The following is a 24,641-nucleotide window of genomic DNA, read 5'->3' on the forward strand; positions in this document are numbered from 1 at the left end:
TACTTGCTTTTCCAAAAAATCCATGCCATGCTTTTCAAGTATAGTAACTTCTTCAATGGTTGCCCTGGTGCTAAAACTGTAGGGCTGCTCATATTAACTTCGTTCCAGCTGTGAATTTCTATGAAGGTATATGCAAGAATGGCTGGATAGGAGCGGCAGTTTGGAAGTTCAGAGGCTGGGGGAATGGGTTGGGAAGGAGAGAGCAAGGAGAAAGCACTGATTAATTTTAAAAAATGCTGACGTAACTCTGGTAGAGTTAAACAGAATTATGCAGGGCATAAAAGAACCCACTAGAAAGAATGTTTTAGCACATTTTGATAATGAGGATAGATTTCTACTACTGCATTCAAGTGTAAAGCAAAGTTGGATTGAATTTTTCCATTTAAGCATAGGGAATATAGAGAAACCAAAAAGATGTAACAAAACAAAACTCCCTGTTACAAATTTAAAAGAAATGGCAAAGTAAATGTGGTTTATCAGTCTTGGGTGTTGAGGGTCTATGCTTTCTAACCCACTAATAACAAGGCAAACTCCTGTGGTTACTTAAGTAGTATTTTTATTTCCTTCAACAAAGTTCTTAAGCTAATTTGTATTTAATATTCTGCTTTAGTGGACCAGTTGTGATGAAAGTCTTAACAATTTTTTTTCCTACAATACAATAGCTAAGAAAAGTCTGCTTTCTTCCTTTATAAAAACATTGGCTAAGCCTTCCCTCTATAAATGCATTCCATGTATTAAAGTCAAATATGAGAAAGACAACACAAACCAGGTTATCCACTTTAAGTAATTGGAAGAGTAACAGGAAACCATCTTTATGTCCATCAACAGATGATTGGCTCAGTAAACTAAAGTACAGTCAGGCAGTGGAATGCTAATGCAGCTTTGAGAAGGATGGGGTTTCCTCATTTTCAGCAATGTGGATGGACCTGGATATTGTCATACAGTGTGAAATAAGTCAGGCAGAGAAAGACAAATATATGATATTGCTTATATGCGGAATCTTAAAAAAAGGGTACAAATTACAAAATTAGAACCAGAGTTACAGATACAGAGGACAAACTTATGGTCACCAGGGAATAAGAGAGGGGGAGAGATAAACTGGGCCATTGGGATGGACATATACACACTACTACCCGGGGAACAGAACCAATCAGAACCTACTGTGTAGCACCGGGAACTCTACTCTGTAATGACCTATACAGGGAAAGAATCTAAAAAAGAGTGGACACATGTATATGCAGACCTGATTCACTTTGTGATACACTTGAAACTAACACATTGTAAATCAACCATAAAGCAAAAAAAAAAAAAAAAAACTTTTTAAATGAAGCTTCTTAATGAATTGCTATAGAATAATCTCCAAGATACAACGTGGAATGAAAAATCACAGAGCATGTTATAAACTCCAACTAATGTAGAATAGTAGGGAAAAAAAGAAGAGATATGAGTAGTTTCTTAGGAACACAGTATTCCCCTGAAAGGAATACAAGAGATTGGAAACAGTGGTTCCTACTACAGAGGGGAATAGTGAATGTGAAATTCGTTCAGTCGTGTCTGACTCTTTTTGACCCCATAGACTACATAGTCCATGGAATTCTCCAGGTCAGAATACTGGAGTGGGTAGCCTTTCCCTTCTCCAGGGGATCTTCCCAACCCAGGGACTGAAGCCAGGTCTCCCGCACTGCAGGTGGACTCTGACTAGCAAATGGGTAGATGCGAGAACTGTGATCATGTACTGCCCTGACCATGTTTAGGTATTACCAACTGGGAGAAAACAACATGACTGGGAGGAGGACCTATTTCTCTGTTCAAGCTCTTTGGCTTCAAGAATAGCCCTTCTCTGATGGAGACAGCCCCACACCACTTTCAATCAGAGGATCGCATGGCAGTTGCCAATCCTGGGTTTTACCCAGTTGGCTGAGGAGGCTTCTTGGCTCAAGCATCCGGGAAAATACTTGCTGTGTCAAAGCCATGACCTTTTCCTCCAGCCTAAAGGGTCAGTAAAGGATTGTACTATTTAAGAAAGCAACAGAATTCCAGTGTACATCTATAGAAACTGTCAAGAAATCGGAAAGGTCGGTGACGAAAGGCAAGTGTTCATGACCCTCCTGGACACATACACGCATTTGTTAAATGTGAAGGATAAAGCACATAAAGTATGAAAACATAGTTATTATTCTTGGGTTGTGCTTCTAGATTTCATGGATACCCTGTGCATTTATTGTTTTCCACCACACTCCCTTCCCTGGTAAACACAATTCATGTTTCTCCTTATCAGACAGACATCTGAAGTTAGCAGAACTTCCCTCTTTTATCACCAAAGAGAACAAAAATATAAAAAAGAACCTTATTTGGAATGGAAAGAGCCTCACTGCACTGTCAGCAATGAGTAGGATACTATTTATTACTGGGCATCTAAATTTATCATCTTGGAAGAATGCTGAGAAAGGAAGAAACATCTTCCTGGGTGGTTGAAGGATGTGTGGGTTCTGAGAGCAGCCTGGAAAGCTGACCGATGACAAAGAGGCTAAAGTCACACGCCACAGCGGCTGTAGCACAGGAGTGTACACAGAACCAGTAGTGCGCCTCTGCAGGGAGCACCTGATTCCTTCTCAAAGGGTAAAAGCGATCATCTAGGTCTTCTGACTGCTACAGAGGGGCCATTAAAGGCATCATCAGCAAGATCAACACAACAGTGTCCATTTTTTACCCCCTTGTTTTCAGAAACCCAATCTAATCCAACCCATGGGGCAACTTACAAACCTGTGAGCTATCCATATTTACTTACATCCTGAGAGAAACGTCAGGTGAATATCAACCCTAAAGATCAGTTACAGAAAAGATTTTTAGTAGGAGACAATTCTAATTCTCATTAAAGTATAGCTTGATTTTTAAACCTCCATGTAAAATTCTGCCAGGTTTCCCCAAGGTTAAAGAGAAAGCAGAACAGCTTCCTCAGCGGTCCCTAGTGTGGGTGCACAGAAGAGGCCTTTCAGTTCTGCCACAGCAAGACCTGCCAGTCTCCTCAGCCTCTCTTCCTCAAAAACCCAAAGCATAGGAAAGTGGTGAGTTCTTCTGATCGGAACTAAACACTGTATCTCCTCATTTGGCAACCGTGTGCCCAAACCACTCACACTCTTCACTCTCCACGGCCGCGTAATTGCCAACTTCCTTGAAGCTGATGTTTCCCAGGTGGAGAATCCCCGCCACTATCTGTAGCACCAGCGCCTGCTCCTCTGCAAAGATCCCAATCACGTTCATGGCGTGCTGGAAGAGGGGACAGAAACGAACCAGACAAGTCGGTCAGTAGCTATGGAACACATCAGAAAGAAACCAAAGCTTGGATGGGGCTGTGCAGTTACACAAGGCTTAGTCTGCGACGGCAGCTGGAAGTCACCATAAGACATTTTCACTGACCAACGCCCTCTCACACGTTCAAGTCTCAACACGGTGCTGGAAAGGCAGTTCAGTCTTGAAATTTCTTTTTTGTGGTTTGGTCATTCAGTCATGCCCAACTCTTCTGCGACTCCATGGACTGTAACCCACCAGGCTCCTCAGTCCCTGGGATTCTCTAGGCAGGAACACTGGAGTGGGTTGCCATTTCCTTCTTCAGGGGATCTTCCCGACCCAGGGACTGAACCCACGTCTTCTGCATTGCAGGCAGATTCTTTATCACTGAGCCACCAGGGGAGCCCAATAAATAACCTGCCCAGTGTGAGCATGCGATCATCTAGAAATACATGTGAGAAGGCTCTGGAGGAAAGGTATTCAGATGCAGGGGCAGCTGCCCAGTCAACAAGTCTGTTCTTGTCTCTTAATTTTCCCCTTGTTGCCACCCTCTCCCTCTAAGGGCACCAGTCTGCTTTCCAGCCACTCCAAACTCTCACAGATTTTTCTCTTCATTGGGAGGGCTGAGAGTAAATTGTACTTGCAAAAGGATCTTGAAAAATTCCAGGAAAACCAAATAAAAGCATCATTAGAAGAGCTTTGTTTCTGAGATCCACTAAATTCAAATAAAAGGAAATGAAAGGCCTGAGTCTTAGATACCCATATCTTAAGGGGGCTCTTTTCTAAGACCACTGCAGGCCTGTCTGCATGTTTTCTCCCACCTCCTCTGAGGCCACGTGGCCCCTTGATGCCACCTTCTTTCCTGATACCTGGGACACAGCCTGCCCCTTTCAAGCACAAATGTCAGCCCCCTGCCACCTGAAACTGTACCTCCAATTGCCCATTCAGTTTTCCCACTTGGTTTGGGATCCAGGCTGAGGGATGAGCCAGGCTGGTACCTGACTTAAAGGGCAGTAGTGATGCAGTTCCTTGAGGCTAAATGGGTGAGCAGTCCACCTCTAGAAGGTTCTATTTTTTATTTTTAAAATTTCTTTTGGCAGCACCACATGGCATGTGGGCTCTTTGATTTCCCTGACCAGGTTTTAAACATGTGCCTCCTGCAGTGGAAGGATGGAGTCTTAACCACTGGACCACCAGGGAAGTCTCTAGAAAGTTCTAGATTGATTGAGTTAGTAAGTTGTTTCCCCAAGGATGTGAATCCTCAATAATATACCTGAATTCACAGTGTGTACCATAACGTACACAACATGTTTAAAGAATGGAGTAAGGCTTGCCCTCTGACCTGTAAATACTGAGGTGGAAATGAGACTGAAGGTGTTCTAAGATTTCTAACACTGATTTTTTTTTCCCAATATTTATTTGGCTGAATCAGGTCTTAGTCGTGGCGTGTGGGACGTAGTTCCCTGACCATTGAACCTGGGCTCCCTGCATTGGGTGCCTGGAGTTTTAGCCACTGGACCACAAGGGAAGTCCCTCTAAACTTGATTAAGATCATAATTTTTGGTTTGTCTTTGTAAGGAAACAGCTCAACAACTGCTTAGCTTTCGGCAAACAGGTATGGTAAATACATTACTGAAAATAGTTTTTATGTGAATCAGAATACCTACAGAGGGGTAATGATGAACTTTTTTATTACCCATGTTTAATCATTAAGTGGTCATCTGGCAACTGGGCCGATGGCTATTTAAGGGTGTTTACATGTGTGTTTTAAGAAATGGAGCACTTCCAGCAAAAAGAGGTGATGTTTCAGGTTGCTCTTTGCTTTGTTCACCTTCCCTGCCCTTTCTGCCATAGACAATGCCTGGTCTAGATGTCAGATCATGCCCGGCCTGCACCAGCACTTACCAGGGTTTCCTGAAACTCCTTCTTGTCATCAATGCCATCCACCTTGTAAGACCCCGAGAGGCTCAGGTAGTAATAATAGTCCATGGTGGTGATGCCCAGGCCATGCTTCTGCTCTGGGGAGGCGCCCTCGATAAGCTGGAGCAAGAGAAAGCGGCATGTGTGTGGTGGAGCCTATGGATCAGGCAAAGGTACCACATGGGTCCCGCTACCACCCACCACCCCTGGAGTCAGGCAATCAGACCTTCTACCCCTGCTTCCTAAATGGATGGATGCTCCTGGTCTCAAAAATATGAAGGGGCTTCAGAATATCTGCTCTCTGTGCAGTAGCCCCAAATCATCTCTGCAAATTCTAGTTCTTAACTCTGATTAGACCTGCAAGGGCTGAGAATTTTCTCTTATCTGACACATTGAACTGTGCAGTTACATTGGTGAGATCCCTTGGAACAGTGGAAAGCAAGCCAGATTATCACTACTTTGTTCCTGCTCAACTTGCACATGGCTCTTTTTTTTATTTTTGGTGGAGTCAGACTCTTATTTTTTATTTTCTTAATCAGAGTATATTTGTTTTACAACCTTGTGTCAGCTTTTGCTGTACAACAATGTGAGTCAATGCACATGCCTTTGTAAAGGGCAGCTGGACTCTCCATGCTTCTCACAGCACGGTGCATATTCAAGTACAGCCTCAGGTCCCCCACGCTGGTGTCCTGTCCCTTGGCTTTCTGTTCTATCTCTGGGATCTACCTTAGTTCTGAGCAAGGGCCCTAAAGGTGTGCGAGAAAATGTTCACCAACCCATTTTCTCTCTCTCTTTTTCTGGCTATGCTATGTGCGTTTCTCTAGGTGCAGCAAGTGCAGACCTCTATCTAGTTGTGGTGCCTGGGCTTCTCATTGTGGTGACGTCTCTTGTTGCAGAGCATGGGCTCAGTGTTTGTGGCACCACGGGCTTAGCTGCCCCACAGCATGGGGAATCCTCCTGGACCAGGGATCAAACCTGTGTTCCCTGCATTGGCACGTGCATTCTTTACCACTGGACCACCAGGGAAGTCCTCAACACTCCATTCTTGAGGTGGGGGTGGGGAATCAACGTGTAGCAATTGCTAACTTTGGTGGTGTAAATACTCCTACCACGAATGATTTCAAACTACCAAGAAACGTCACTGAAGGAAGAAATGCACATAGTCCATGCAAGCCAGCGCCAGCCACCACTGGCCCCCACCCTCATCCACACTTCTTCATCTTGGTTTAGTTCCTCATGTCATCCCAGCTTCACACCCTTAAAACAGGGAACCTCATCTCCTTTATGGAGAAGTTCTTGGTCATCCTATTACATCAGGTTCCCTTAGTTTCCCCCCATCTCCTTAAAATCTTTTTGTGCCACTCTGTTCCTTTTTCTTTTGGTTTGGTTTTGTTTTTGCTAAGGAAGAACTTCTCCCATCTCTGTCTCAGTCTTCTCCCTACCCACATCATGTACTCCCTTCACCTGAAGGTTCAAACATCCCTTTCTTTCTCTCCAGCCTACAGTCACGTGCCTCTTTGTCTTCTTTAGAAGCTTTTCCTTGACTCTGAAATCCTTCAAGCTACAGAGTCTCCTTCCTCTCCTTCCTCATCTGGTTTCTTCCTCCCCGTCACCATTCTGATGGAACAGGCCTCATGGCTGCTTTGCAGCCGCTGAAGCCACCAGGCCTTGCTTGGTCCCCAGGCCCTTGCCTCATCCCTCCCCACAAAGCTCTGAATATGTGATCCTGCCCTGCACCCCTAAAGCTTCCCCTGGCTTCGGTGACACTGCAGGACCTCTGACTACTTTCCTGGCTCCTCAATGCCTCTCTCATCCCACAGGTGGTCTCCAGGTCCCCAAGTCCTAAATGGGCATGGTTTTTCCCGCCACATTCACTCCCACAGGAGTCTTACCTATTTCACATCTTCGACTATCACTTTTATGTCAGAATCTTAAACTCTGTCTTACCCTGAACTCATCACTTCCCCAGTCTCCAGGCTGGGGTTTTCCAACTTGTGGGCAGAGGATTCTGAAGGGGGATAGGGCTGGCATTTATAGTACAGCATCCAGGAAATAATTATGAACTTCTGTCCAGTGCTCAATAAATAATATAGTATGTGTAATACATGAAATTACTTTTCAAAGACCTGTACATGGTGCTTTGATTAATATAATTAAAAGCATTATTGAATAGACAGAAGCTTTTGGTCATTTATAGATATTTTAAACCAATAGATTCTAACCAGAAGAATTGTTTGCCACCACCTAACATGTTTATGGAATTGAAAAGACTGAAATGGAAGCAATCAACATAGCTTAACTTCCTTCAAACTGAATAATCATCAAACTCTAACAAAAAATTAAAAAAACAAAAAACTAACAGTTGCAGCCAATTCTTCAAGAAAATCTAATGTAGGTCCCCGGTATATGAAGTACTAATACAAAAATCCATATATTAAAAAAATTGTTTATAGTATCATTATACTTTCAAATACTTAAAAAACATTCAAAACAATTATATTCCAATAAAAATCAATCATCATTAAAAAAAATATTTAAAAAATAGTTGAAACAAATGATTGCTGAAGCCTGGAACATAATTTAAAAGCATCCGGCTAACTGCTCTAACACCAAACTCTCCATGGCTTCTGAGAGTCTAAGCCAAAACTTTTTGACCTGGCAAGAAATACCTCAAGTCTTTTTTCAAGTGCTTCTTCCCACAGTTCACCTTTTGGAGGCCTCTACCCTTGCAATCTGGCTGGAGCCTGGCTCATTCATTAGCTTACCTGTCCCCTCCCCTCCGTCTCTCCCATCTCCCCACCTCCTCATCCCTCCCTCCTTGCTTTGTTCAGACCATCTGACTCGACCTGAGTCAACCTCTCCTCCACACTATCTTGTGCCCCCTTAAAAGCTCTCCTTATTGTCCCAGCTCTATCTCCCCTCGTGATCTCCTATTTAGCCAAGAATCAAACATCCCTACTTTTGTTCTGAAGTGTGTCAACACTTTATTGATTATTTTACTTTAGGGAAATTGTTGTCTTCTCACCCCAGCTAGACCTTATTCTGCCTGCAAGTAAGGGCATCCTCACAGTTCTTTCGCACATGACTTGCACATCCTGCGCTAATTAAGACTCAAGGGCTGGCCAGACTAAACTATCTCACCCTGAGGACCTGAGGACCAAGAGAAGAACATTTTAAATGTGGAGAAGGAACAGAGAAGTAGGAAAGAAATAATATAAAGGAAAACCTGGTAAAATATGTGAAAACTCCGCTCGCCAGGGTTCCTCATCACCACACGAGATTTTTCCAGAAGGAAGTTGGAGATCTTTCCACCATCTGGTTCCCCACCTGGACTGAACTGGATTTCAAAGTATTTTCCCTGCAAGAAAATTAGGGACTTCCTTTAATGGTCGGTGAACAAAAACATGATGTTCTAAACAGGCTTGGGATATAGCATATAATTCAAGGAAATTCATTAATGAAAGATATGTTCTGAATTATTCCCAGTTCTGGTCTAGACTTCCTCACCGTTTCCTATCAGACAATAACCTGTGCCTTTGTCCAATCATACAGTTCTGTACTGAAAGAGAGAATCTATCATTCTAACCTGACTAAATATGGATACACTCACTATATTCCTTCCCCTTTTCCCTTAGTAGGCGCTTGTCTGCTAAACCAGAAGCTGTAAAGAATAGGACAGAAAAATCACATGGTCCCCTTGATCTAACAAGAGTGAACTCTGCCAGCCTCTTTCAAAGGAATCAGATTTCCCCTCTGAGAGACTTATTTTCATGGCTTTGAGCAAAAGCAATTTCTTTTTATCCCAGGAGCATCTAATATGCTAACACGAAATAAAAGTACTTTTATAAGTTCTTTCCAGCTAGCTGTGGGTGTGGGGATTTTTGTCACTGTTGTTCTTGTTAACATTTCCTTTTAAATGACTGCTAATAGGGAACAAAAGAGAATAAAACCCTGGACTGTAGCTGAAAAGGTGTCCAGATTTGTTAAGTAAATAATTTTTTTAAAACTACAATTTAGTTTCTCTTCAGTCCTCAGAAGGGTCCAGGAGTGTAAATTTAAATGAAGAAAAAGATGAGAATGTGGGTTTTAGGGAGTGGTGTGACCTAGGGTCAGACTGGAGAGCATGCCCAGCCTAACTGCATTCGCATTTAATATTTTTTAAATGTGTATTCTGATGAAGCGCACCATCTCAGGGATGAAGCCTGCCAAGCCACAAGTCTCTGACCAGAACCATAAACTCACTAAGGAGAAGAAAAACACACTGCGTGTTTTTCCTCCTGTGGATAACACCTAGTACTGCTATGTTCCAGCTAAGTTAACGTCGATTCTGGGTATCAAAAAAGCTACAAAAGAAAGCCACAGTCTAATTGTCTATTTGTCTTAATCTGCTCTTTCCTCTCCCTCTCCCAAAAATAAACCCCCAGACAAACATCCCGAGGCAGCAGACACAGAGGACCACAAACGACTGCCCTCCCGAACCACAGCGGTTCACGGCAAAGCCTGCTCAACAAGACCCCTCGTGCCTCCTTCCGTGGCCATCCTTCTCCATCCTTCCCTTTGGGCACGTTCTGCAGGGAATAATTCAGTGTCCATTTGCGTCCGACCTCACCACCCCACCCCATTCCCTATCAATCTGGGAGAGGGATGAAACAAAACAGGATGTCAAAGCCACGAAGGGCAGATTTGGTCAACGGCAAACTCTCAAGTCCTTTTGTTAATGGTTCACAACCTTGGCTGCCCACTAGAAAGATCCTGGGAGATCCTCTAAGAAATACTGCCCAATGCCATTCCAGGCAAGTAAGGCAGCTGCTAGGGCCTGGCACCCAGACACAAGCGGCTGTGAGAGGCCTGGCTGGCTTGTGTTTCTGACTGCGCTGGATCGCTATCGCCGCTGCATGCGCCGCTCTCCTGCTATCGCCGCTGCATGCGCCGCTCTCCTGCTATCGCCACCGCCGCAAGCGCCGTTCTCCTGCTATATTCACCGCCGCATGCGCCGCTCTCCTGCTAAATTCACCGCCGCACGCGCCGCTCTCCTGCTATCGCCGCTGCATGCGCTGCTCTCCGGCTATCTTCACCGCCGCACGCACCGCTCTCCTGCTATCACCGCTGCATGCGCCGCTCTCTGCTATCTTCACCGCCGCACGCGCCGCTCTCCTGCTATCACCGCTGCACGCGCCGCTCTCCTGCTATATTTACCGCCGCACGCGCCGCTCTCCTATCTTCACCGCCGCACGCGCCGCTCTCCTGCTATTGCCACTGCATGCACCGCTCTCCTGCTATCACCGCTGCATGCCGACCGCTCTCCTGCTATCACCGCTGCATGCCGCCGCTCTCCTGCTATCATCGCCGCATGCGCCGCTCTTGCTATCTTCACCGCCGCATGCGCCGCTCTTGCTATCTTCACCGCCGCATGCGCCGCTCTTGCTATCTTCACCGCCGCATGCGCCGCTCTCCTGCTATCGCCACCGCTGCACGCGCCGCTCTCCTGCTATCTTCACCGCCGCACGCGCCGCTCTCCTGCTATCGCCACCGCTGCACGCGCCGCTCTCCTGCTATCTTCACCGCCGCACGCGCCGCTCTCCTGCTATCCTCACCGCCGCACGCGCCGCTCTCCTGCTGTCGCCACCGCCGCACGCGCCTCTCTATCACCGCCGCACGCGCCGCTCTCCTGCTATCTTCACCGCCGCATGCGCCGCTCTCCTGCTATCGCCACTGCATGCGCCGCTCTCCTGCTAAATTCACCGCCGCAAGCGCCGCTCTCCTGCTATATTCACCGCCGCACGCGCTGCTCTCCTGCTATCGTCACCGCTGCACGCGCTGCTCTCCTGTTGCGATGCGAGGACTTCTCATTGCACTGACTTCTCCTGGTGGGGAGCACAGGCTCTAGGGTGTGTGGACTTCAGTGGCTGTGGCCCCGGAGCTGTAGAGCTCACGCTCAGGAGTTGCGGTACATGGGCTCAGTTGCTTCGCAGCATGTGAGACCTTCCCAGATCTAGGACCAACCCATGTCCCCTGCACTGGCAGGTGGATTCTTAACCATCGGACCACCAGGGAACTCCACCTGGGTGTTTTTCATATGTGGCCAAGTTTGAGAATCACTACTCTAATGTAATGGGAATGCTTATGCACAACTCAAAATTGTAATTTAAAGAGCAAAAATCCATAATGAGAGATCAAAAAGTTCAGTTTTGTTGTAAGCAGCCTGAGGGAAGGAGGAAACTATATAAAGAGAGGATACGATATTTTAATTCATAAATGAAAAGAAACCTCAGTTCTTAGTAATGTTTTACTTCTTAAATTCGGCACTGGGTACCTCAACGTTCACTGTTTTATTTTAAAATAGTGTTTGAAATATTTCATAATACAGTTCTTGAAACTTGAAAAGATTTGTAAGTGGAAACAGATGAATTTTGATGATTCCCACTGCAAGTCCATTTGAAGTAAAATTACCCATAATCCCACCCTGAAGCACTTCTACCTCCTCCTACTAATCACTATTATAGTATATTCAAACATCGATCTGCAGATACCTTAATTATGCTTTATATAAATGTGCATTTTAAAATAAAAATGGGACCATATTATAGATATTGTCCTATAACCTTTTCAAAAAATTAATATATTACGGATATCTTTCAAAATAAATTACTATTAACAGGGAACATGGATATTCTAACCTAAAAGTATTTTGGGTCAAAGACAATGAGCATTTTGAACTTTGATAAGAACTGCCAAATTGCTCTCCTGGGAGAAGATGTCAGTCTTTAACTAATAGTGTCTTCCTCCTTAATGTTTCACCATCTGAGAGACCGAAAATGATATATGGTTTTAATTTACATTTCTCTCATTACTAATGAGCACATCTTTTGATGCCCCATCAGATTCTGCTGCGTGTACACCCATGTGCATATGTGTGTATCCGTGTGTGTGTGTATCCGTGTGTGTATGTGTGTACTACCTTTCTGTACGCTTTTCCCACCATTCCATCAGGGTTGTATGAAATTCTGTTATCAGAAAAATAATAAATTCTGGGTATTTTTGCTTTTCTTTACAAAAACTGACTGCTATAGCCGCCTTGTCCAAAGACAAAAGAATAATTTATATTGGAAATATCAAGGGAAATATTGATTTGGTTACTCTTCTGCTCCGTAAGGAAGGCAAAAGAAGGAAGTTGGGTAGCTAGAGAGTTAAATTTGCTCAAATCCTTATAAAAGGCAGATTGAGATTGACAATCAGGGAAGAAAAGATCCAGTGAAAATTTCATTCACATCTTCTTTCCTGTTTCATTACCTAGAAACTTCAAAATAACATAGCCCTGGCATTGAACAGAAAAACTAGAGAAGAACAAATGAGTAATAGTTCAAATAGTATTAAACAGTGAGGAAAGTAAGGGCAATTCTGACAGATAAAACTCACCAGGGAGCTTAACAATTACTCCATGAAAACTGAGTAAGAATTCTCTTGGAAATAGAAGCTTCCTTCTAAAACAGAAGGATAAAAAAGAAATTGCTTTTCTCCAAAATTCTCACTTATTTATTTTAAAATGGAACAGAATCCACATCACAGATGGTTCCCTAAGTGCTTTACTGCCAGACATAATCTATGGTTGAGATAAGATACAAAATCTACATAAATCAAAGCTACTGAGCTAACATTCACTCCTCTGTAAACGTGGCTTTTTGTCAAAGGGAATATATTCATATTCATCCTTGCCAGCTTTCCAGTTCACCCCCTCGGGAGACACTCAGACAGAAAAACGTCTAACTAGGCATTCAAGGCATTCAGCTGATATTTTCATTACTTTTGGTAAGCAGGCCAGTTAGGAGCACCATGTAGGCTCAGGTCAGTCACTCTGGCATGTCATTATGTTACAAGAACATGTGAAACACACACACACAAAGCCAAGAGGGGCAGGGTAAGCAGCTCCTTCTGGCCGACAGACAGGAAGAAGTTTCTCTCTAATGTGCCAGATCAAAGTTCCCCTCCAGGGTCCACAGATCTATGAAGCAAAACAAGGTGACAAGACCTGGGTCCTTCAATTGGGAAAGAAGGCCTTTTCTCTAGTGCCCAAAGCAAAGAAACTTCTCCAAGACCAAAGCTGACACTTCCACTTGGCTTAGGAAGGCAACTTAAGTTGAGAACTAGCTTCAGAAATTATCTTCTTTATATCCCCAAGGCTCAAAAAGGACTTGAGTCAAAGGGTGAATTGAAGCCGGACAGTTCACAACTAGAGAAAAGTTTTAAAAAAGCTCAAAAAGGAAACCTCCTGATAATGTGTGAAAAACCCCTATTTCCTTGGGGACACAGAACTTAAATCAGGAATGTCAACAACACCAATCAGGTGGCACTCTCTATCACAGGAAAGAAACTCACAAATCGGCTGGAGTTGTTGTTCCGGACCGTCTTGGCATTCCCGAAGGCCTCCAGCAGCGGGTTGGACTGCAGGATGATGTCCTTGACGTGCTGTTATAGCAGAAAGACCGAAGTTAGGACAACGTGAACACCTACCTGGCAGTGAAAGGCCAGACTTGCCCGAGGACCTGGCTCCTGAATACGGTGAGGGTGGGAGGACTCAAATCCCAGTCCCTGGGATTTCCGGAGGATTTACTCTTTCCTCTCAACAGACCTGGCCCTGTTGGTGCGGTCGTGTCTTCCAGCTCCCCTGGCTTGATGCAGGATTCCCTGCAGCCAGGGGGCCACCACAAATCAGGATCTATGAATGTTCCCAGATTGGGTTTCCAGATTGGATGGTGCAGCTTTATCCTGTGCCCCCTGGTATATCGGGGAACATAAGAAGAAGGGGTCTCTCCTCGTCTTCTGATCAGATTCTTAATCATCACTACTCCTGTTCTACTCAACTTCTGTCCCCACCTATTGCATCCCCCTCTTCACTGCAAATGAGAGTTACCTTGAGGGAAATAGTTTCTCCTCCCCTAACAACATTACAGACACACAGACCTGTGCTTCCCAAATTTTCATGTGCCTGAATCACCTAGAAATCGTGTTAAAATGCAAATACTGACTCAGTAGGTCTGAGGTGGGGCCCAAGAGTCCACGTTTCTAGCCCTGGTGTTCCTGGTGTTGCTGGTTTTGTCTGTACAGAGCCCCATTTGAGCAACAAGGATCAACACTGGATTGGGTGGAACAATTCCTGGCCTATTGGAGGGGAAGAATTTGGTTTTCATATACCCCAATTCAGCGTCAGACTGAAAAGTACAAAACACCCCATGGGCAAGACAGCTCAACAGATACGAGTTGATGTTGGAGAAGGTTTTGAACCAGTGAGTCATTCCTTGTACTTCTAATTATTCACATGCTATGGTTAAACATGTTCCAGAAATAACAAGTCTTTGGCTTGTGCTCTTTAGCTACTGACTAATTTCAAGCCAAGAGTTCTGTATCATTGTCCTCACAGGAAAACAGGAAGAGAAAAATCAACATTAAACGTCTACAGTCGGGCCACTAGGTCATTGTCCATAGCAAATCAGATGAGATGAAGGCACTAACCACTAACTGACTCTGCAACAGCCAAAGTGCTTCTCTGGCACCCCCTGAACATTCTGAAGGGCAATGAGAACTGGAATTCCATCCACTGGGCACATGTCATTAGCAATGGGCACAGAGAGCAAATTATGGGTGGTTCCTCCATGGAATCCATTTCAGAGTTTAGAAAGGTATTTCTAAGCAGCCTATTTTCCTTTAAAAAAACTCACGGATTTATATGAAATTTGCTTTTGTTCGTAAAATAATTTTGACTTTGTGGGTCTTCGTTAATCTTTTGTACTTGTTGTTTGCTGGCCAAACATCCCTACACCATTCATCAACACTGCACTTTCTTGTAGGGACAGAAAAAAAGAAAAGCTCGTCTTTCCCTCTTTAATTACTGACTTTTAAACTGAAAACCTTTTGCATGTATCCATCTATCTATTCCTCCATCTATCCATCCATCCACTATCAAGATGGCCAACAGAATTTCGTGGCATGTGGTAAGCATACAGAGGGGAAAAAGAGCAAATTAAAAGAGCAGCCCACACACAAAAGAGTATCCTGGATTTCTTGCTCCAGGTCCATCTTCTAGAGACAGGGTATGGTCACACAAATGGAGAAAAACATATGGACTGGACCACACCAATTTAAGTCGTAGAGTTGTACTCGCTGTCCAACATGGAAGCTGCTGAGCCCATGCAACATGGCCAGTTCCAACTGTGATATGCTGTAAGTGGAGAACACACACTGGAGTCCAAAGATTTAGGATGCAAAAGAATGTAGAGTATCTCATCAATTCATTAGTAATTATAGGCTGAAATAGTATTGGGGATATAGTGGGTTAACTGAAATATATATTTTAAAAGTTAGTTTCATTTGCTTTTCACTTTTTTATGTGACTACTCAAAAATTTAAAATTATGCATGTGACACCCACCATCTTTCTATTGGATGGTGCTGCTCTAGATTTTCCTTTCATTCAGTATAGGAGGCTACTCTAAGACCTTTCTATTCTACATAAGGAATACTGGCCTCTGCCTGAAGCATTCTGATCCCCCAGGACAGAATGGAACACTATTGATTTAGTAGACAAAGCCATAGGAAGAGAATTTCGATGTGTCTTTTTAAAGTCTACAGCTGACTATGGCAATAACATCATATTAAATGATTCCAACTAAAAAATTAATCTTCAGGGTGAAATCTACCTTGGATCATGACTTCTAATTTAAAAAAAAGTTCCCAGAGGTCTGTGCAAGTGATGAGCACTGTGAGTTCGGGCAGCTCCCATTGACCTTAGCCTTCATCACCATCACCCGCTGCCCTCTGGGGACAGGCTTCCCCAGTCCTGCTTATGCTGCTTTCACTACCACAGTGAGTAAACTAAAGACAGGTGAGGCTGCATCTGCCCCTTTCTTCATGCCGTCCTCTTGAATCTGCCCCTTCTGTGCCACACTGTGCGTTAGTTGATCAGTCGTGTCCGACTCTTTGCAACCCCATGGTCTGTCCATGGAATTCACTGGTAAGAATACTGGAGTGGGTTGCCATTCCCTTCTCCAGGGGCTCTTCCCAACACAGGGATCAGATCCGGGTCTCCTGCATTGCAGGAAGATTCTTTGCTGTCTAAGTCACAAGGGAAGCCCATCCTTTTCTTTATCCCTCTCCTGTGTCCTCATTCTTCTGGGTTTCCCCCCTTCTCCTAATGTTTTCCGTTAATACTCTAATCCTTCTTTCTTTTTTTCCTTTCTGTATTTTAAAATTTTTGCAAATTTTTTAAATGGGAGATGAATTGACATGGTTCAAAAATCAAACGTTCACAGCCACTCTCACTTTCTGAGATGGTCAGCGTGCTGCCTAAGGAGTATATATCTTTCTAAATAAATCCACCTCTTACCTATCAATAAAATAAAAAAAAGTTCACAAGGGTCTACATGGAGAAATGCCTCTCCCTAGTCTCCCAGGTTCCTCCTGGAGAAATCACTATTATCAATTTCATGTGTATCTCCCTGGAGCTATGTTATACATATCTAAACAAATGTTTTATAAATACATGCTCTTTTTTCTTCAAATGGTAGCACATTATATACAACATTCAGAGCTTTGCTTTTCGCAATTCATGATATATCTTGGAGATCAATCCTTATCAGTACATGAAGCTTCATTTTTATGGTTGCATAATATTCTAGTCTATTATGAACCACAAATTATTTCCCGTCACCAACTGATGAACATTTGTTTCTAGTCTTCTCCATCATCAAAAAATGCCACATCAAAGAACTTTATACATGTATTATTTTACATACATTTCAAGACACCTAAATGATAAATTCTCCCAAGCAGAACTGATGAGTCAAGGGTGTTTGCTTATAGGTTTGAAAAACTTTGCTGACATGTCCTCCACAGAAGTGTACTAGTTAGTCCATGTTCCCACTAGTAATGTGTGAGAGGGCCAATGCCCCTATATTTTTAACAACAGAGTATTTAAACACTAGAAAAAATTTGTTATTCTGACAGTTAAGAAACAGTTTTCAATGTAGTTTTAATTTGCATTTCTCTTACTATCTTGGGAGTGAGCATATTTTCATGTTCTGAGTGAATGAAAGTCGCTTAGTCGAGTCTGACTCTTTGCAACCCCATGGACTATACAGTCCATGGAATTCTCCAGTCCAGAATACTGGAGTAGATAGCCTTTCCCTTCTCTAGGGGATCTTTCCAACCCAGGGACTGAACCCAGGTCTCCCGCATTGCAGGCAGATTCTTTACCAGGTGAGCCACAAGGGAAGCCACGTGTTTTATGAGTCATTTATATTTCCTTTTCTATGAGATGGTTTTTATGCCCTGTATTTATTTTCCTTTGGGATTTGTAACCTTCTCCTAGACTGTATACAATATTAATTATACAGTAGGCATCTCCATCTCATAATATGCTGTTTTTCTGCAGATTTCAAATTTCTTGGTTATAAAACCAGTGTCTTCTCTGTGGAAGAGAAAACCTTTTTCAAACAGCAAATGGAGCCTTGTCCTCTGGCCCAGCACCAAGTCTCAAAATGGGCCACAGCACCAACTCACCTGGACTTTGGGGCCTCCCCCAGACACCCTGGAGATGTAACTCATGATGTATTTGGCAGCCACTGTCTTTCCAGCACCACTTTCGCCACTAAAGAAAGAAAGACAAAAAGACTCACCTATGAAGTGGCTCACGACCAGCTCCCTCTCCCCTGAAAAGACTCCCACTCCCAAACAAAACTGAAGAAGAAAACTGGTAAAAAGGAACTCGGTTTAAAAAAAATCACAGAACTGGTTGAGACTAAATCACAACCAGTGATTTAATCACAGTTAAATCACAGCAGGATCAGGTTACCTCTGTGACTTGTATGATCACTATTAACATGGTGTGTGGGCTGGGGGCCTGATAATCACCACTGTGATGGGAGAGACCGTCCAGCATTCTAAATGCCCAATAATAGAAGACATGATTAGGAAATTACAGAACATCAGAAGGATAGACTAAACAGATTACAACTGACAGCAAGACTGTAAACATGGGGGGTTGGGGGGCGGGAATGAAGCACATAAAGTAATGTTATGTGAAGTAAATCAGATTCAAATTATATGTGAAAAACTGTAAAGGAAAAAAATCACATTAAAAAAACCAAAAAAGCCTAGAACTAGAACCACAAAAGATTAGCAGAGGTTTGGTAAAGGAAAAGATACCCTGGGAGCCTTCTTTCAGCTCATTATTTCCTACACTTTTAGTAATCATGTATTTCTTCTTAATTAAAAACAAAAAAAAAGTAGATATGCTCAGGTTTCAAACCATGTGCCATGAACTGGGAACTGATGCAAGCAACTTTATTTTCAAGTTCTAAAATTAAATGATGAGGTAATATTAATCACATCCTGCATAACAAAGACTGCTTCCGCTTGGTGGCCTTACTGCATGGGGAAAGCCTTTTGTTAGCACCATAGAGTCAGATCTTCAAAAACCCCATTTCTTCCTTCAAAATCCCCTTGAATTGATGACGACCTCAATTCAAAACAAGCTTAAGTCAGTCAGATTTCTCATCTCTCTACAGGTGACCTTTGTGTTAGCATGACAGAATTAATTAGAGGAAAAACTCTGTATTGTGTAAAATAATGATGAAATTTAGTATGAAAAATTGAGGGTGCTGTGAGTTCAAATGACATTTTTTGTGTTTGAATTTCTTTGGACTAATATATGTTTAATTAGAGAGATTATGGGAAAGAATGAGAGAACCATCCTCTGTGAGGCCCTCTAAAGGTCTAACTCCATCAACAAACTCATTCAGCATCCTAATATTCAGTTCCTGACTTCCAGGTCACATGAATACAGAAACCAAACTGATATTTCATAAGATATGGCGGCAAGCAGAAAGCCAGTGAGCCTGGGATGCTGGGTCACGCCGATCACAGAAGCCATGCTTACTCACAGGCACAAGTAGGTATAATAAATATTTCAGTGCCATGAGGAAGTTATCTGTTCAAATGGCCCATGTGATCAGAAGATTTATACCCCAGATCCAAGGTCAAAACATGCACTCTCACTCATTTGAAGCATAGGTTTTATCAACAATGAAACTCCATTTTATAATGTTGTAAATAACGTGAACATTTAAGAATACTGGAAAGTCCAAGAGTACAATGGTACCACCAGCCTACCCACATCTCATGTCTCCTGCATCAGCAGGTGGTTCTTTACCACCAGCGCCCCCTGGGAAGCTCATATAATATCACACAGACATAAAAAATGAACAGAAAACTATGTGGCAACACAAAGGCAAGGCAGTTAATGTTGAGTGGCAACATAAGCAGAAGACACTACCTGCGACAATTTACAACTATGCAAAAATAATGTATGGACAGGAACCACAACGAAACAAGGCAAAAAATAGTTCTGACTTGTTGGGCAGCTACTTTTTGGGTAACTCTTATTTCTTTTGATGTAATTTCTCTTAATGGTTGAAGTTTTGGAAGAAGCAATTAACCACATATTTCATATTTTTAAAAACAGCATTTCCAGAAAAAGTGAGATTATACATCACAATGATAATCAACAAGATTAATTTCTTTAGATTATTTCTATGTCACAAGTGAAAGTGAAAGTGAAGTCGCTCAGCCGTGTCCGACTCTTTGCGACCCCACAGACTGTAGCCTATCAGGCTCCTCCGTCCATGGGATTTTCCAGGCAAGAGTGCTGGAGTGGATTGCCATTTCCTTCTCCAGAGGATCTTCCCAACCCAGGAATCGAACCCAGGTTCTATGTCACAAGGAAATGGCATACCACTCCAGTACTCTTGTCTGGGAAATCCCGTGGACAGAGGAGCCTGGTAGGCTACAGTCCATGGGGTCGCAAAGAGTCGGACACGACTGAGCGACTTCGCTATTCACTATGTCACAAGTAAACAACTTTCATATTTAGAATTCCTTAGAGAAAGCTGTGTGTATGTGAAAGAGAAAAGAAAAAAAAATCCTATTAAAATTACTGTACGCTTTCATACAGTGATGCCCCCACTCTTTCTCTGGCTAATACTGTGATTAGACATAAAATACTTTGTATCTTTTGTTGAAAGGGAAAAAAAAGGAAGAATAATGAAAGTGACTCGTTTCATATAATAAGTAGGCCGGGCACAATAATAGAACATCTACATTCTCAGTAACTGTGATATTTTTCAGAAGATTTAAAATAATTAGTCTGGCTGAACACTGATCGGAATTTTCATTTCTTGGTTTCAATTTACAGACCCATAAAAAGAAATTTTATTGATCAGAGGCCAGTACTTTGCTCAGAATATGGTATAAGAATGGAATGTTACATAATTACTTGAAGCTTACAATATATATATAACGGTAATTATGTTGTCCCTTTGAGAGAAAAAACTTTCTCTCCCTGGACTAAAAACCCACATTAAAAGAATGTGAAAGTATCAGATTATATAGCATACCTGAAATTATCTGCTTTGCATCTCACAACAATGAGAGCAATTTGCTCTGCTTATGATTATAAGCAACCTTTCTTAATTGCCTTCATTGGACTTTCAAAGTGGACCAAAAAATACTCTAGAAGTGTATGTGCTTTAAAATTAGAAAAATGCCCCAGTGGTCCCTAAGTCCAGCAGCCTACCACAGTCCTCAAAGTACTTAAAGAAGGGCCCATGTCTGGTCTGTCTTCAGACCTGCTGAATCCTAGTCTCCAAGGACAGGGCCTAGAAATAATTTCTAACAAACCCCCTAGTTCTTATATTGCTGGCTGGGAATCCACTAAACAAATGTAAAACAAAGTCAAGACAGACTTCACAGGAAACATCAATTCAAAGAGGAAATAATGTAATGTTTCCGTGTGCATTCAATATAGAAATGGAAACATTTGCTAAAGTATCAAAGAGATGGAAAGAATGTTCAGGGTGAGGGGGGACTATTTACAATGATATACTAATAATTGGATTCAGAGACTATATTGCTATTCTTAGACTGAAAGTTATTCTTCGCTTAATAATGAATGGTGTTTTCAATTCACTTCAACTGATTTTAACAAATTAAAAAATATCTCAGCCTTATTTTGAGGGGAGACATCTCATAGAATAAGTAGTCATCCATTCTATCTTCCCCCTTGCTAGTCTCGAAAAATTTCTTCTGGTTCTTACCACACTAGCTTTTGTTCCCTTATAACTGTTCAAGTTAAAGTAACTGAAATGTTGCTCTGCCAACTTTACATGTACTTGCACTTTATAAAGGATAAAAATTTTAAACAGAAATCGTATGTGCATTTGTTTACCCAGCAAGCACTAAATGCCTCCTCATGCTAAGGGCTGGCTGGGGCTGGAATGAGATGGGTCTCCTGGAATGAGAGGAGCCTACTGCACCAGGGGAGGTCAAATGTACTGATGCTGCGGTAACACCATGGAGATACGGGTACAGTTTTAGGGATTTCTGAGTACGTATTAGGAAAAGATTCCTAAAGGAATTGATAAGCTAAGTCAAGTCACACTACTTACATCTCAAGTTAGCCGGGGAGGGGAGGGACTGAGGGAGGATGTGTGAGTAGGCAAGCATTAGAGGGTGACATTCCTGTCTAGAATGAATGGCTGATAAGATAATGAAGTTACGAAAATCCCCACTGGGTCCTACTTTCTTAGACCTGACTTTATATATGTGTGTGTGTGTGTATACACATATACATATTATTATTAAACTTGATTCCTATTTCAGAAGGTATAATCCAAGGAAAAAAACACAGCAATAGTTAAAATTTTTTTTGTAATTCTAGAGTTATAAAGGATAGACATATTAGTGACTAAAAGAATCCGGAAGATGAGAAATAACACAAGTTCCAAAGGAGATTAGAAAGTAAAGGAGAATGTCGCAGTTTAGTTTGCCTATCTGAAGGTTTCCAGAGCTGGAGAGAAAGGGGTGATGATGGTCTGTCAGCGCCTGTAGTAACACTGAAAAATATAAGCCTCAAGTACATACAATGGCTGAATGCATAAAATACAAAATCAAGCAGAAATGACTGAGAAAATGATAAAAGCTCATTAACATCATGAGGACAAATAAGACTGACTTCTTCCAAATCAATTAGAACCGCCAAGCAGACAAAATTATCACCTAGAGTCTGCCGAGAAAATGGCCCCAGGGCAATGCTCATCTTGGCCCAGGCCTGATGCAATAGGAAGAACCCAGTGTTTAGTCTGAACGTCAAGTCTGAACCCCAGCTCAGCCACTTGTTAGCTCTACAATTTCTTTTACTGTTACTACAGTAAAAAGAATTATTTATTAAAACAGATATCTTAATACATCACTCCTTAACAGTTAAAAAAATTTTTTATGTGTATTTCTTATTCAACAACTTTCCCTGTACTCCTCAGTGGAGGACTGGGAAGCCTGGCATGCTACAGTCCACAGGGTCATAAAGAGTCAGATACAACTTAGCAACTGAACAACATTAATCCCCATTTTGCAGATGAAGTGACTGAGGCTTGCAGAAGTCACACACTTTCTACAGAACAGAATAACGAGTTTGCCCTGTGACTCAACACCAGAGACCTTTTCACTGCACCCCATTACCATGGGTGGTAACAGATGACTAACCAGACAAGCTGACACCTTCTGGCTCAAAGCAGCAAAGTAGAGAGAGTGTAACAGTGGAGCCAGGCAGTCCTGGCTTGGTACATGGCCTTGTCACATTTCAAATGTGAGATGCTTAACATGTTTCGTTACCTCTCTGAGACTCAGTTACCTGATCTGCAATAAAGGGGGTAATAACACCTACTTTGTTGTTTAGACGCTCAGTCATGTCTGACTCTTTGCAATCCCATGGACTATAGCCCACCAGGCTCCTCTGTCCATGGGATTTCTCATGCAAGAACACTGGAGTGGGTTGCCATTTCCTTCTACAGGGGATCTTCCAGACCCAGGGATCAAACCCACGTCTCCTGCATTGGCGGGGGGATTCTTTACCACTGAGCCACCAGCAGAAGCCCAAATATCTAGTTTCCTAGGTTGTAAATGATACAAGTAAAGGATGTTAAGATACAAAGCAAGTACTTGAAAGGGGGTTACTATTATGATTATAGATAATATATAAACTAGTGAATGAGTTGGGCTTCCTGAATAACACGCTTCAATTCAGGGTGGTAGGTAAGATTTTCAGGGAATCTGGGATGAAAGGATAAACTTGAGCCATAGTTCTTCAAGACTGCAGACAGAGGGCAGTCCTCACGCAGAATCCCATAGTCAGGGTGTGAGATGACTGGGCCTCCCAAAGCCAGGCCAGAGGGACAGGGAGTTTCTAAGGACGGTGGTGCTGGGATAAACAAGAAATTGGAAAGAGTTCCAATGCTAACAATAAAAGGCTCCTGAAATACATCAAAGACAGGAAGACAGCTCGAGAATCCACGAGACACTTGATAGTGCTGAGGCAGACAGCAGAGATAAGACATAAGTCAAATATCAGAAGTGACCTAATTTTTTAAATTGTCTTTCATCTTTACTCCTGCAAATCTTAGGGATTCCAAACTCAAAATGTTTCTTGAAGCAGACATTGTCACTATTGAATCTAAGATTGCTGAACTGTCTCTTTTTCCTCTACGAAAATTCTCAAATTCAGCCACTAAATCTTATCGATGCGCCTTCAAAACATTTCTCATGTCTTTATTTGTTCTTTAAAAAATAGATCTTTGTCACATGTTCAGGATACAATCTAACAAGACTTTGCAAACTGGTGTTAGATACATTAAGGACAGAATAAAAACAGCTGCTTGAGTATCTCAAGCAAAAATATTAGAAACTGGGGAATTTCCTGGTGATCCAGGGGTTAGGATGCTTTCACTGACACGGGCCTGGGTTTGAACCCCAGTCATGGAAGTCAGATCCTGCAAGCCTCACCATGTGGCAAAAAAAAAAAAAAAAGAAAAGAAACTGCACCAAATGTGATGCTCTCAGATCAACATCATATATATATTTAATGCACTAAGACAGCTGATGCAGGCCAAAAGTGATAGGAATTCACTTTTGATGGCAGCAGTAAAGCTGCCACATAAATATTCTCCAAGATCCCATTAAGTCTTTACAGAAGTCAGTTGGCAAGGGCTGCAGAAATGTCTCTGGCTAGAGTGCCAAGGTCTAGTCTGATGATACAGAGATAGCAGAGAGTAAGAGAAAAACTTGTCACTTTCCCTTCTCATCCTGTATTATTTTATTAAGTACATTTGCATAGATGTCTCCAGTAGGTCTAAAGCTACCACAGGCATGACTCTAAAATACAAATACAAATCCTGGATTCCAAAGCACAGAAGACTACTGGGCTAAGCAGATTTGGGTTGCTCATTTACTGGGTTCACAGGTGTCTGCCTGTGTCTTCAGGTGCTCATCATTGACAAGGGATGATACTAAGGGAGCTATTTGTAGCTTTCTGTTGACACTGCCTGGCATCCA

General features: G+C 42.6%; 1 protein-coding gene across 1 annotated transcript in view; it reads right to left on the minus strand.

Moving 5' to 3' along the window:
• The window catches only part of MYO1E (myosin IE), a 216,505-nt gene that overhangs the window by 70,596 nt on the left and 121,268 nt on the right, over positions 1 to 24,641 (minus strand). Inside the window, exons 5-9 of the mRNA XM_005685707.3 lie at positions 17,760 to 17,847; positions 13,582 to 13,671; positions 8,435 to 8,566; positions 5,194 to 5,328; positions 3,135 to 3,267 (exon numbers count right to left, since the gene is read on the minus strand). Coding sequence (XP_005685764.2) covers positions 3,135 to 3,267; positions 5,194 to 5,328; positions 8,435 to 8,566; positions 13,582 to 13,671; positions 17,760 to 17,847 — 578 coding nt within the window. The remainder of the gene's footprint in view (positions 1 to 3,134; positions 3,268 to 5,193; positions 5,329 to 8,434; positions 8,567 to 13,581; positions 13,672 to 17,759; positions 17,848 to 24,641) is intronic.

This window comes from Capra hircus, chromosome 10, assembly GCF_001704415.2.
Source record: "Capra hircus breed San Clemente chromosome 10, ASM170441v1, whole genome shotgun sequence".
Taxonomy (NCBI): domain Eukaryota; kingdom Metazoa; phylum Chordata; class Mammalia; order Artiodactyla; family Bovidae; genus Capra; species Capra hircus.